The sequence below is a fragment of the Lethenteron reissneri genome, chromosome 3 (genome assembly GCF_015708825.2).
Source record: "Lethenteron reissneri isolate LAM-NWPU_2019-01 chromosome 3, ASM1570882v1, whole genome shotgun sequence".
Classification (NCBI taxonomy): domain Eukaryota; kingdom Metazoa; phylum Chordata; class Hyperoartia; order Petromyzontiformes; family Petromyzontidae; genus Lethenteron; species Lethenteron reissneri.
In genome coordinates, this window is record NC_083781.1 from 6,373,785 (window position 1) to 6,388,912 (window position 15,128).

At 44.2% G+C, this 15,128-nt stretch overlaps 1 protein-coding gene across 6 annotated transcripts in view; it reads right to left on the minus strand.

The window, feature by feature from the left end:
• Nucleotides 1–15,128, minus strand: part of LOC133345511 (neuronal-specific septin-3-like) — a 269,744-nt gene that overhangs the window by 74,866 nt on the left and 179,750 nt on the right. The window contains exon 1 of one of the 6 annotated variants that reach the window (XM_061556357.1): nucleotides 12,496–12,586. The exons of 4 other annotated variants lie outside the window; for them this stretch is intronic. Coding sequence is in view for 1 of the 2 variants with exons in the window: in XM_061556328.1 (XP_061412312.1) it covers nucleotides 882–1,002 (121 nt within the window). In the remaining variant the exon portion in view is untranslated. Of the gene's footprint in view, nucleotides 1–881; nucleotides 1,021–12,495; nucleotides 12,587–15,128 lie in introns of those variants that run through there. One more of the 6 variants, XM_061556328.1, reaches the window with a different exon arrangement.

The following is a 15,128-nucleotide window of genomic DNA, read 5'->3' on the forward strand; positions in this document are numbered from 1 at the left end:
TTGAAGCAACCTGTATATATAGCATTTCGCTGTCTTGCATATCTCCCACACTTTAGAACTGCAAATACAGGCTACGCTTTTCATGGCTCTGTATTATTTGCAATTGTCTCAAGACAATGCAATGCAATGATAAACGAGTTCGTCCCTTCAGTGCGTGGTGCCTCACCGCGGAGTTCTCAGGGTTCCCGTGAGTGAAAAGTCATCGTTGTCTATTATGCGATTCCTGCCACTGAATACGCCGTGATTAAACCAACAGTGGTTTGCTTTAAAAATACCTACAATAGACTTGGGAATGCCATGAAATGCTGCCTTTAAAAATTCTAAAAGCATCGCCAGGTTATACGCAGAAATAATACATCAGCAGTGTTCCTTAAATGAGTAGACGGGACGCTGCCATGAGAATGTGGAATTTCCACCTCTGGGTCAGGGGTCACTAACAAACTTGAGTGTCGTCCCATTGCTCGTGCGAGCAGGGAGCCGAGTTTGTTTAAATACGTCGCAATGAAATATGCATATTTCTCACGAACTGAGATAGCTTGCAAGCGAAAAACCATCTCGTGACAAGGGCACGTCTCGAAACCCACTTACACATCGCGTACAAGCAAATTACAAACCTATGTTTGCTGTGGCATGAGAATTGTGTTGTTCTGCAAGTTAATGTTGTTGTTATGCAAACTCCTATGAAAGCCACAATTGCTGCAAGAAAACATGGGGTGACAAAAGTAGCGTATACAATATAACAATCAGATAAAACCTGCTGAATTAACTTAGCATGTGGATGCCGGTCCGTAAAAAAAAAACAGAGCAACCGATTTCCTTTACTCAAAATCTGTTTTAAAATGCGAGCGTAAAGTTCAACGCAAACGGCAGTAGCAATTTACCTGCAGACAAAGTGGAGGAATCAGCGGGCACATGAGAAAGTATCCTCACAGACAGCGACACGCCAAAACAAAAGGATTTCGAGCGGCAGAACGGCGAGGAAGCACTTTGCGCACCACTCATTTCAATGCCATTCCGACAAGAGAGAGAGAGATGGGGAAAGGAATACAAAAAAAACCTCAAGAGGCACAGCGAGCGGAGAGCGAGCGAGCGAGCGAGTGGAGCAAGCAAAGAGCTCGCCACTTTGGAGGGTGGTGGTGGTGGCGGTGTAAAAGGGTGGCTGGGGAAAACGTTTGCCTCGAGGCTGGGGAAACTCACAATGGGAAAGCCTTGACTACGAGCGCGCGAGGGGCATACAGATGAGCGGTCAGGCCACCGAGAGAAGAAGCTCCCCCCCTCCCTCGCTTCTTCCCAGGCCCAGCACGTGTGTAAACGCGGTCAGTGCGCTGCGCTACGAGTTCGATTCCCGCTCACGGCCGACAGCGGTTGACGATTGTCTGAGCCGGTACTGAGCCTCCCCTAGGTCGACTCAGCCTCAAATGAGTAGCTCCCTTGTGTGCCGTGCCGGATTGTATAGGTGCTCGCTAACAGCATTTGCCCACTACAGTGTGTCGAGGCTACACGGGGGACATTTGTCTTTGTTGTGATGCGTGCCGCGCGCCCATTGATAATGCGGCACTATCTGAACGCGTGTCTCGGGGGGGGGGGGGGTGCTTGCGGGCGTCACGAAGACGGACGATGATAGAGCCGGCATTGTGGGAGTGGGACAGAGCACATGAGTGTGGCGTGTCTGCGAGGAGGGCGGACGGGCATTTCTTGATTTTTTTTTTGGGGGGGGGGGGGGGTTGAGCAAAAATTCTGAAATCCAAAAGAAATAAACGGTTGAAATCGTGAGCCGGTGGAAGACGGATTGCCGAGAGGGATTTTTGTTTTAAATTCACGCTGTCAAACCGAAGTCGACGTAAAATAAAGTACAAACGGTGTTTATTTTTCTGATACTATGTCAATTATGGAAAGACCCGTGCAGTCAAATGGAGTCAAACACATTGTTGCTTTGTCAATTATAATAATGTATAATAAAGATTACAATAAAAAAAAAATATACAGGCAATTGCCAATCCACTGCTGGATCAATGCCTACGACCCATGCCGTTTCGATCATGAGGGTTTTGTTTGACCAGAGGGGGGTTGGTGAACGGGGAGGCGCTGGACCAATTCAGATATCCCTCACCACGAATTTAACTCGGGTCGCTGAGCTTAAAGTGCGAGGCCACTGCACCATCACTCTCGTTCTCACACTCGTCATCTCCCCACCGCACGTGTTGGTACGTACATTCGGAGATCTCCCAAGCAAGTCGTCGTGTGGCAGCGCACACTCGCCGAGAATGACATGCAGCTTAGCCAACTGGTTCAGGGAGTTGAATAGAAATGTAACGATTTCTCCCGCTTCGGTCCAAATAAGTATAACCCGTAAAAACAAAGTTTTTCACTATAAATCCTTTATATGCGTGGCGGCTATGAGTCCTCTCGTCCTCTGGCTTGAGATGGCTGACACCTATGGGTCAGATGATTGTCTGCCAGTATTAAGCAATTGGTAATTAAATATTTAATTTGTTTTCCCTAAACAGTGTAAAATTTTGGAAAACAATTTTCACGAACATTAATGGTCTCGCACAACGAGTCTGTGTGCAAAATGTCAGCTCGATTGGATCACGGGAAGTGGGTTAAAAAACGACCGAAAGATTTGCACGGTCGTAAGCAAGCAAGCAAGCACACAAGCACGCAAGCAAGCGAACTTAATATAAAGGATTAAAAAATTGCCACTATCACATCCCGCAGCTTTATTCCATCGCACGCGCTTGCGGGGAATGCGAGGGCAACTCGACTGTAACAGCTGCAATGAAACTGTCACAATAAGTCCACTGATAACTTCTTGAATGCCTTGGCAGTCCTTCACACTCGGCGCGTGACATCACCGCTCAATCTGAACCACTTGGTCCCCATCAGCCTTCGACATCGTCCAACAATTGGGGCCGCCACGCCGTTTACACGGAGAGGGACGCTGCCGCGATGCAACGGTTAGCACGCTGGATCTGTTATCCCGAGGTTGCCAGTTCGATATCGCACGCAGCACGACGGCTGAAACGATTGTAAAGTATTTGTTTAAACTGCCCCCCGTCCTCTCCCCACCTCTGCCTATCTGGCGGTATAAATTAGCCGTCCCATGACTAATTTGATCGTGTATTAATCAGTGCCGGATTATCATAGTAGGAAAAGTAGCATAGTAGCAAAAGTAGCGCGTGCTACGGGGCCCGCACTTTCAAGGGCCCCGCGCTAAATGCTTTCAAGCTGTCAATTCCGGTTCAGTAATTCTGCACTTGCTCTATTACTATAGTACTATACCGCCTTCAACTTTTATGAACGACTGAGTGTTTAAGGTTAGCGATTTGTCGTATTATCTGGCTGTATAGAAAATGACAAAATACAATTACTTTACTGTGCAAGTAAAAAATGTGTGTTTCGATGTTTATTTATTTATTTACTTTATTTAGGGCCCGTTTATAGCATATGCTACAAGCCCCGCGCTAGCTTAATCCGGCACTGGTATTAATAACACAAGTGTTGGTACTCCCACCTCGTCCAAGATGTCTGGCCAGGGTGGAAGAGTCAGGCCAAAATACCTTCTAGATCAGGGATGGGGAACGTCCGGCCCGCGGGCCGTATAAGGCCCGCAAAATCATTTGGTGTGGCCCTGCCAAGGCAACCGCAGGCAGGACTCGAAATTCAATAAATCTAGGAGCAAACCTGGAAAAGCAGTTGCGAGTAGCAACATCATCAATACCAGCTAACATCACACGCCTCGCCAAAGAGAAGCAGTTCCAGCCATCACATTAGGGGTGAGTTAATTAAATGTTTGACCAAATATAACAGGCTAATTTTTAAGTTGATAATATTGTATGGCCCGCGAATGATGTTATAAATATCCAGATTGCCCTTGGCAGAAAAAAGGTTCCCCACCCCTGGTCTAGATGCACCGTCTAGATCTCCCCTCTAGTGTAGGTCCTTCCGCAAGCAGTGGCAAAAGCGAGCAATTTCAGCGCTGCACATTAACCTCTATCTTGAACACATTTACAGAATTAGCACAGTCCCAGGGCACCCGTTGTCATATATTTAACTTTCAAATCTCCACATCTCCAGAAGAAGGCCAGTCAGCTGAAACTAATCGATGTTTTCTTCTTCCATCTCCGTCCGAGATACAATAGGACTCATGTTGAACTTGTTATTGAAAATGAATTTAATTACATTCTTGATGAGGAATTGTGTAAAGGGAAACTTTTAAATTAAACATTTGGTTCGTCCTTCACTCATGGCAAGTAAAAGCAAATGTAGGTCAAACCAATATGTTTTTACCCCGAACAATACGGGGTTCGTGGCCTTGCATGTGTTACAAAAATAAGCAAATGACAACTAATACGCCGCTTGCTTCTGATTAAAACCCGATTCACACCAGCACAGAGTACCTTGCGGAGTAGAATGGCAAAACGCAAACATTCCCTGCCATACATGGACAAAGCTGTCACCGACACACAGACTTTATTAGTGTGTACATCTCCAGTGGATGTACATGGACCCCTTTTTACGCATATTGTACAAACAACGTAAACATTGCCCAGTGTAAACATGCATCACTTCGGCTTGTTTTTATTACAATGTCACATTGGAGTGCACCGCAGCCCACTGGCCTAGCTGGCTGGAGACCACCCTGACATTTGTACGAGTCTGGTCTTGAAAAGTTACAACCAAAACCAAGGTGTTTACGATGTGCCTTTTTTGAGCTTGCATCTCCGGCAATGTGTGCTCGCAAGACAATATCGCCTTTGGTTTGAAATGCCTGTATAGACTTGCCTATATCTAAATATATGTTTACATGAAAACAATCATTCAGGTGTTTTTGCTGACGTGAGATTACTCTGGCTCAAGTGTGGGGCAAAGTGGCAGCCAGTACAAATCTAGTTATATTGTTAATTTATGATCATGAACGATGACGTTAAACCCTTGGGCCCAACGAAAAGTAAAACATTATAATTATAATCATTCGGCCCAAAGATTTGACTTAAACGTTCTTGATCATAATTATAAATTATATTAATAGTACAATTAATTAGTATACTCGTCGGAGGCCGTCGGACTGCGAGAAGGGCTGCGTGCAGAACGAGAGAGAGCGAGAGAGAGAGCGAGAGGTGGGGTTTTTACATAAAGCTAAGTTTAAAAATGTAAAAAAAATTACGAAATGATGAACGAAGCAAAGTGCCGACTACACCGAGCATCTTCTTGTTTCCACTGATCGTAAAGAAAAAAATTAGTATACTATAACGATGTGCATTTTATGAGCTCTATAATTAATTTATAATTAATAATTATGATTCTTTACGTTAAACGATGATCGCACGACGCTCTGTTGGAGGCGTGAGAAGGGGTGCACTGGAGGCGGAGGTTGGGGGGACAAAATGTTGAGTTGACAATTCCCGCGGCTCCCAAGTTCGCGATCGAACAGCGGTGTGAGCCCCCTTCGTTACATTTGTGCGCGCCACAAATTACTTTATTATTATTATTATTGTGGTGATTTAATATAGTGGAGACCGTTTTTGAGATATTTCACGATCATCTTCTTGGTTCTTTCGGTAAAGTCACGTAGAAGGGAAATAATAAAATAATAAAAATAAAACATTAAATAATTCTCACGACGTTTCGGCCACAACGCAAGCAGCCGTCCTCAGGTGAAGAACAGGGCTGTCGAAAAGACAGCGTCTGAATGAAGAAAGACAGCGTCCGAATGAAGACGCTGTCTTTCCGACAGACCTGTTCCTCACCTGAGGAACGGCTGCTTGCGTTGTGGCCGAAACGTCGTGAGAATTATTTAATTATGTTTTATTTGTATTATTTCCCTTCTACGTGACTTTACCGAAAGAACCAAGAAGATGAATCCCTGCAGTCACGAAAGCTTTAAATATAAATTCAAGAAAAGCTGTATCGCATTTTGATGCCTCCTGCAGCAACAAACCCCAGCGCAAGTCGGTTGCATCAAGCCTCGAAATGGTGTGACATTGTAAATAAGGCAATACATAGCGAGTAATGATGTTTATTTAATTTTAGACGCATTTGCTGCGTGGATTATAGGAATTAGCGTTTAATGGTAAATCAAGACGTAGTTAGGAAAAATAATTTCTGACTTGGCAGGAAAAAAACTATTTCCCCCTAAAAAAATGTTAGCCGGGCGCGCCACTGGCTCCAAAGATGCATCATCGATTCGCGGATTAGCCTCACTTCTTAAGCTCACGAGGCGTGCATCAAACCCTGTGTAAGAAGATTTATTTTTTCGATCCGTATATGTTGTATGTAATGGGTTCATGTGGCCCCCTCCAGCCATTCACTGCAATGTTAAATAAATTAGGTAAAAGACAAGTTTTTCAATGCACACACTTTTATTTGCATTCAAAAGTAGAGAATACATTATTTTGACCCCAGAATAAATTCAATTTGATGTGCTGAATTAAACAGAGTGGTTTCCTTTTGAAATGTTTAATTTTCATTATGCAAGGCACTCACTTTTATTCAGCATATCAAATTTGATACATTTTGGGGTCAAGATAATACAATTGCTACTTTTGAGTGCAAATGAAAGTGTGTGCATTAGAATACTTTCATATTATTTTAATGTTAACATTTTAAACGTAACTTGTACATGTGCATATTCAATCCAAGATCTCAATCAATACAATAACAATAGTTAATTATTGTCTGGATAATTATAATATCATTGAAATAGTGCAATAAATGTTTAAGTAACAAAAAACACGAACAGGCCCAGGATCGGTGGGACTTGGACCGGTTCTTGAAATGAAATCTTGAATTGTCAAGCGAAATGAGTCTGTGTACAAAATTTCAGCTCGTTTGGCTTTGTAGATCCGAAGATATGAAGGGTCAAATTGTGTAGTAATAAGTATAACCCGTAAAAACAAAGTTTTTCACTATAAATCCTTTATATGCGTGGCGGCTAGAGTCCTCTCGTCCTCTGGCTTGAGATGGCTGCCACCTATGGGTCAGATGATTGTCTGCCAGTATTAAGCAATTGGTAATTAAATATTTAATTAGTTTTCCCTAAACAGTGTAAAAGTTTGGAAAAAAAATTTCCCGAACATTAATTGTCTCGCACAACGAGTCTGTGTGCAAAATGTCAGCTCGATTGGATCACGGGAAGTGGGTTAAAAAACGACCGAAAGATTTGCACGGTCGTAAGCAAGCAAGCAAGCACGCAAGCACGCAAGCAAGCAAGAGAACTTAATATAAAAGATTAAAAAAAAAAGAATCAGTACTTGAATCGAAACACAACCTTGATTCATGACAACTTATCAATTTGCTGCGGAGATTGAATCCCAATTGCACCTCTAATACCTAGCATGTCAGTAGATGTTGCTGGGTGATTGCACAATCACTCACGTCTGCTTTCTGACTCCGTGTTTATACCTGGCATGAACCCAAGTTGTCACATTCTCATCCATTCTCCATCAAACGTTGGTTTAAACATGCTATCGACTGATATAACCACATCCTTTCCCACATGGCTGCAATTCATCTTACTCTCACATTCGCATTGACTGCAGTGCTCCACCTACCCTTTGATGGTGCATTCACATGCAGACCACTCTGTTACACGTTTCCAAGCTACGAGATTCATCCATCCGACCACAGGCCAATACAATGGTGTAGCCTATGAGCCAATGAGATTGATTGGTGCCACCTAGGGATGGCAAATACCACTGATATCCACCAGTACGCACCATGACCAGAAAGCTTTAGCCTATTCACTTGTCTGTTTTATAGACACGGTAATTATATTTTTATATTCCATACACGTTTCGTATCCTAGATTTGAAGTTTTCGCTGACTGCAGGGATCCATACTGTTTGGTTCTTTCGGTAAAGTCACGTAGGTATAAAATATACAATAAATTACCTAATATTTTTACGAAAATTATATTCTCCAGCAAACTATCCCACAGTATCCTGCTTTAATAACATTTTGTTTTCTCATTTAAAAAAAGCTACCACAGTGGCCTTGCTATTATACATATTTGTAATCTCGAGATAAAATGTTTCAATGAAATATTTGCTAGCATTTGCCACCCTTGGTTGCGCCAAGAACCCATTTTTGGGTTAAGGGCTCAACGGCCATTGATTGAAATGGGCCCTGGTGCATGATTTGAAATGCGGTCACCACCAGGTTCAAAATCCCATCTCTTCGTGGCCCAGTGGCTGGGCATCTGCGGGTCGTGTGCTCCACGACGCAGTTGCACCGCCTGCACACTTCCATGGCCACGCCGCTGGGCCGACAAGTGCAGCGGCGCCTTTCGCGTGTTTTTCTTCATCGCGAGCGTGCGGTGTTTTGTTCTCGAAAGCCTCGTGTTTCCCCTCCTGTCCGATCGAGTTATTCCAAGCATGCGTCTAACCGTAAAGACCCCGGCGCAAAGCTCGGCTGACTCTGCGTGGGACTTGCGGAGACGACAGCCCGGCGCACGAAAACTTGAGAGAAAAACTATTGTCCACATGAATGAGCACAAGCTTAAGAGCTTTATTTTTCCTGACATTTATTTCATTATTTGTTTCATTTAAGAAGGTGCTGGGTCTCCCCACCACACCACCCCTTCTCCCGTGCCTACCCCCCCCCCATTCCCCTGCCATGTACAGCACGTGCAATGGATCAATGTCAAATCAACCCACTCCCACTGGTTATAATCGCAAGAAGTCATAACTTTAGATGGCTGGATCGCTCGGGGGGCCAATGACTATGTCAGAGAATTCAGACTAAACCACGTTCCCATGCGCAGCGAGTTTCGAATGGTCTCGGCTAAGTCACAATTCACCGTCCACTATTGCTGCAAATTCGATTTATTTTTGCTTACTTTGTCCTCGTCCAGTGAACGGCAAGGGTCGAGTTCAACATTTGCTTGCCCACGTCACTGCTGGCAGAAAATGCAACATTGGCTTACCCATCTCGGAAAGCCATCGTCTCGCAAAGTCCGAGGACTCTTTTTCTGTAAGAGGATCCTGCGACACTGGGTTATTCTTTTGAGATGTTTTCGGCCAATTATGGAGCGTCTATGCAAGTGGTGGAATTCTGGAGCACCCGGAGAAAACACACACGTGCGATGGGTGGGAAGTAGGTGGCAACACTGTATCTCCACCTGTACAGATGGAAACAGATGGAGATCAACCCACTTGCCGCATCGCCTTCTCCTGGCGAGCCAGGGTATGTATTCATAATCAACGTTTTTGGGTCTAGATCGCGTTATTTATAAATGTGTCGTAACCCTCCACCACCCGACACGGCCAATCAGTAAAAAAAGTGTCACGTTGACAAAAGACAAATAGTTCACTGCTTTAGCCCACCGGTGTGTTGAAGCGTGAAACCACAACATTGGCCGTGTCGGGTGGTGGAGGGTTACGACACATTTATAAATAACGCGATCTAGACCCAAAAACGTTGATTATGAATAATATTGGTCGCGAAAGCCTGCTACGTGTTAAACACGGTATGTATGTTGAACGTCTTTTGCACCGTACGTAGCCAACCGTGCTAATCGGAGATGCAGGAAGGTGCAAGCAGCAGCAGCAGCATCTTTACCCCACCACCGCACACGACCTGCCTGACGACCTACTAACTGTGGTGTGCCCATTTATACTGCTGGGCAGACGGATGGGTGAGGTGGGGATTTAATGAACTTGCCCCATTGTTTCAATTGCCACGCCAGCAGATTGAACTGGCGACCCCTGCATTGCGAGTTCAGTGTGCTGCTGAGCGTTACATCATCGCCAGCGTCCCTAGTCCAGTGCCATGCCCTAAAAATCGGTAATGAGAATATCAGAATATAAATTTTTGTATTCAAATATTTATTTATCCACAGATGTCCGTACAGCTTCAATCTTGGCATGGGGTGAATGACTCTACACTGTATTGGATAACCAACATGTGCCATGCGTTGGGGGGTAGGAGAGGGCTCTTGAATCGACACCGAAAAGTGCTCCTCTGGTGTGACTTCCCAGGCCAATTTCGTGGCATGACGTGAGGCTCCGCTGATTGCATTTAGCTCGGCCATGTGACTCAACATTTGTACCACATTAATTCTAGATTTGAAGCTTTCGTGACTGCAAGGATTCATACTCTTGGTTTTTTCGGTAAAGTCACGTAGGTAAAAAATGAAATTAAAATTAATAAAAAAATAAAATCATAAAAATAAAAATCAGGACGTTTCGAAGGCAACACAAGTCTCCGTCATCAGGTGGGACAGTCACAGCCAGATTTGCTGCATCAAGTGAGGCAGGGATTCCAAGATGCAAGCTCTTAAATACAAGTTAAGGGGGGCGAGGGGGGGCTTATCAGAATGTGGTAGCCAATGAATGGAACGTATTGGGAGTGGGTTGGCGGGGCTATTTGTACCACAGCCGTGATGTGATTAGTAAAATGTTTGTTTGAAAAAGCCACAATGAGATACCGATCACTTCACAGCACTGCCGTACAAAGGACATCACGTGACCGGCACTAGTTCACGCTTAGTTGTAGCTTAACATTTCAAAATGCATGCAAAAAAATATAAACAACCGACTTGCTGTACTGCCATCTGCAGGCATGCCTCTTTTCCCGGCTAGTGGGTGCCCTCGGACGCGATGATCCCTTTGTGACTCACCAACCCCACCTCAAAGGTTCCACACTACAGGCATGCACCTCCCTCTACGCCCTCCCAAGGCTCAACCAGCAGCTAATCCTCGAAGAGAAAAAAACCTGCATTTGGCAAACAAAAACTACTCATGCCCTCCACCTCACCCCACCACAATACACGCGCAGGTTTTAGATGTCGGCTGTAAATCATCTCTGTTTCATTTCTCCTCCTCTCGAGTGTTCATCTCGTAGCTGGGAATCATTCTGGTCGTTTGCCAGCCCAACATTGATATGATTTGTTCACAGAAAAATATGGTGAAGGTCGGGTGGGCTTTCCCAGCAGGGCAATATTCATCATGTGGGTTAGGAATGGGAGGATAAGAATGGGTCACTTTTTATTTTGCTTCCTGCTTCTCATACGTTCTTGTGCTATTTGAGCCTCGATGTATTTTTCATGACTCCTGTAATTGATGGAATGAACGTTTGATATAAAAAAACTACATCATTCGGACTACAGTGCTGTTTGGAAGTCATAGCTACACAAACAAGCGCATGCACTGTGTTTGCCATGCATACATTATTGCCCGTTTGTTTTTTGTTACTTTGAAGAGCGTCTTTCCACTTGGAGAAGCACGTCTGCATTTACTCACGGTCAGTGTTTGCGAAATACAATTAATTATAGCGTAGGGCAAGTGACAAATAGACTACGGACCCCTGAGAGCATGGGGAAAAAGCTAAATCATGAGTAATTGCTCCCAACACCAACTAAATCAATCAATATGACTCAAAAAAGCAATTCAGTTCACAATGTAAAGACCGTTGAGACTGAATCCATTTCTTTTGCAATGAGTACCTTTACAGCTGCAGTTATACAACGAGACTTTTGGGTTCGCAAGTTGAGCTGCACGTAAGTTAGAAACGTTGGGATCTGAAGACGGCTCACAATGAGAGGCTTTTCAATGCTTGTCACTGGATCTTAAACAGCCGCACTATCCTAGATTTGAAGCTTTCGTGACTGCAAGGATTCATATTCTTAGGTTTTTCGGTAAAGTCACGTAGGTAAAAAATTAAAATGAATGAAAGTAAAATAAAAGTAAAATAAAAATCACGACGTTTCGGAGGCAACACAAGCTTCCGTCTTCAGGTGGAACCGTCACAGCACGATAGCTGTATCAAGTGAGAGAAATTCCCAAGAAAACAGTCCTTGTATATATACTGGATGAGGGTGGGAGGAGCCAAGGTAGGCCCTAAATATTATTTTTGTGAGGTTCGGTGCGGCTGAAGCACGCTGTTAGCCGCACTATCGAGGATCCGATTTTCCAATTCCACGCAAACAAATAACTGGGGGTCTGTATGTACGCTGGACTTCTTTCGCACCATACGTAGCCAAACCGCAACAATGGAAGGTGCGGCCGTATGGGAAGCGGGCCTTGAACTGTGAAATACATTCTGGAGGGGACGTCTTTGACCACGTGGCTGTGACAGCCTCCCAGAACGCACGGTCGGGTCGATACCTTGAGAAAGGGAAAAAATTAACCCGTAAAAACAAAGTTTTTCACTATAAATCCTTTATATGCGTGGCGGCGAGAGTCCTCTCGTCCTCTGGCTTGAGATGGCTGCCACCTATGGGTCAGATGATTGTCTGCCAGCATTAAGCAATTGGTAATTAAATATTTATTTATTTTTCCCTAAACAGTGTAAAATTTTGGGGAAAAAATTTCACGAAAATTGTCACGCACAACGAGTCTGTGTGGAAAATGTCAGCTCGATTGGATCACGGGAAGTGGGTTAAAAAACGACCGAAAGATTTGCACGGTCCTAAGCAAGCAAGCAAGCACGCGAACTTAATATAAAGGATTTAATAAAAAATCCCAAGACATAGCGGCGCGCATCTCCCGCTACCTTTTTCCCAGCGCAGTGATCTGGAAACGAGCAAGGGTTCACTGAAATCCAGACTCCAAGGGACGGCCAGTAGCCTCACGTGCCGCCCGATTCGTCCACAGCAAGGAGGCTCCCGTGGTGTGAACAGGCGACGTTGTACCTGCATCTGCCTGGAATGCGTCCGTCAGACCGGTTTGCGGAGTTTGTTCACAGCAGCACGCTCTCGGCTCATCATTCCTTCGCAACTCTCCGAAAATCCACCGCCCTTTCACTCAACGATCGACCGCTCTTGCTTTGCCTTTCCCGAGAAGTACGCCACGCAAATCTTTGGAGCGTCTTCTCTCGTGACCACCCCGAACTTGTAAATTTGTCACTCCAACATATGTATCGCACGCACCTGGCCTGTGCTTCGTTCGACAGGCTGCGAGCTGGTTATATGTTATATTTTTTTGTAAGTGCTTTCGCGTACACCAGTGGATGTTTCTGTTTCATGTGGCTTTTCCCTTTTTTTCTTTTTTACCACAGCAAGCGGCCCCCCTTGGCAACGTGGTGAAACGGCCGTTTAGTTTGAGTCAATCAAATTCGGGACACACCCGACGATGTGCGCTCGCAACAACGATGGTGTTTATTTTTTGGGGGGTTCAGAAGACCGATTGCGGTGGCGGCGGAGGCGAGGTGACTTCTCTCGCGCGGTGCGTCAGATATCTGGCAGCTCGCGAGCGGTCGGGGCTCTGTGCGTTCCGCTTGAGAAACAAGGGACGGGGCCCACGGTATCTTGTCAGTGTCCCGTGCAGTGGCGGCGCTTGGCATCAATTGGGTGCCCTAAGCAGAATTTTTTTTTTTCAGATGTATAAACTCAGAAGATATGTAGACAAGAGACTGGGAAGGCAAAAAGATCGCTGAGACGAGAGATGCAGACGAGGCGGAGATGTGGTGGCGTCAGATGAGCGGAGAGAGATACAGACAAGTTGTGGATTGAGAGAGATGAACTTGATTTTCAAGTCAATGTGCTTGCCTATGTTTTGGTTCACCCGTATTTTATCATGGCTCTGGGTCCACTGGGGTACGAAGCGTTTGCTTACGAGTTCCCCTATGCCTAGCGCCAACAGTGGTGGTAAAGACGGCACGGGACCCTCATGTTGCTTGTCAACAGCTCAGCTGAGTCACTTTATCAAGTTGCTGTTTCAGTGGGCATCTGCACGCACATAGAAATATCAACAGATTAATTTAAAGTACTATAACACGTGTTCGTTTATACACTGTCACCGTTTAGACGAAATCAAGCACGACCTTTCTATCAACTGGTCCTCTTCGTAAAATATTCAGGATTATCGGCAGTGGTAAAGTAAAAGTCGCGGGAGATAAATTTTGGTGGTGGCTGTGAGATGGTCCCCTCGCTAGGGTGTGATGAATCATCGGCGATTGATTGATTTTTTTTTTGCAAGTTCGCATGTTGATTGAAACTAAAATAACTATTTTTTTTATTTTTGCCAGGTAAGGCCCTCTGAGCTACATGGCTCTTTCTCAGAAACGACCTGACTATCACAAACGATAGCGATAGGAAGTAGCACATCGTGTGGAAGTGTACGACTTAAGCAGAACAAGTCTCATCGTTCACGAGTTTTCAACTGCGTGTCATGTACGCAGCTGCACGGTTATTGTGATTTTATAATATGAAAGAATGTCATCATAAATGCTCTTCTATTGCTTAGTTCTTTCGGTAAAGTCACGTGGAAGTGACGTAGAACTCTTCTACGTCACTTTACCAAAAGAACCAAGAATATGAATTCATGCAGTCACGAAAGCTTTAAATCGAAATGCTCTTCTATTCTATTGGGTGGGGGACGGTAGCCTTCTTACAGAGGCCCCCACCTCTTACGTGTTTTCCTGTCACATTAAAAACAACCAATGCCGTCGCGAGAGCAATATGCATGTCTTCTTGGTTCTTTCGGTAAAGTCACGTAGAAGGGAAATAATCAAATAATAAAACATAATAAAATAATATAATAATATAATATAATAATATAATATTAATTTCCCTTCTACGTGACTTTACCGAAAGAACCAAGAAGATGAATCCCTGCAGTCACGAAAGCTTTAAATCGAAATATGCATGTCGTTAGCTCAAATCCAGATATGGCATCAACACGCTGAACGCATTGCCCTACATACGCAAGAAGAGAATAGAATAAATACTACGATAATAGAGTGCATTTTTTTTTATTCTTGGATGGGGCTGCACAGCCACAATGTTGCATGTAAACGCATGCATGACTCACATTCGAACATGTATTGGTGAGAAAATTCATTGGATTTTGGGGACCATCTGGAAAATAATAATATTGCATCATGCATTATTATCATCCACGAACAAAACAATGACCGAATCTGAAGACGTTGGGCTTCTTGGGCAATTATTTTTTGAGGATAAATTACGTAGAATGTTCACTTTATGAACAATTATACAGTAGTACATTCTAAGTCTTTGGTGGGGTTGGGAATTTGGTGACCTATACAATTACCTTTGCTCGAGGGAAATACAAATGATCAGAGCTACAAAGTCCAATTTCCATCACTCAAATTAGCATAGGGCAATTTTGATCTGAAATTTAAAAAAAATGAACATTTGCCCATTGTGGAAATTACAAATAATT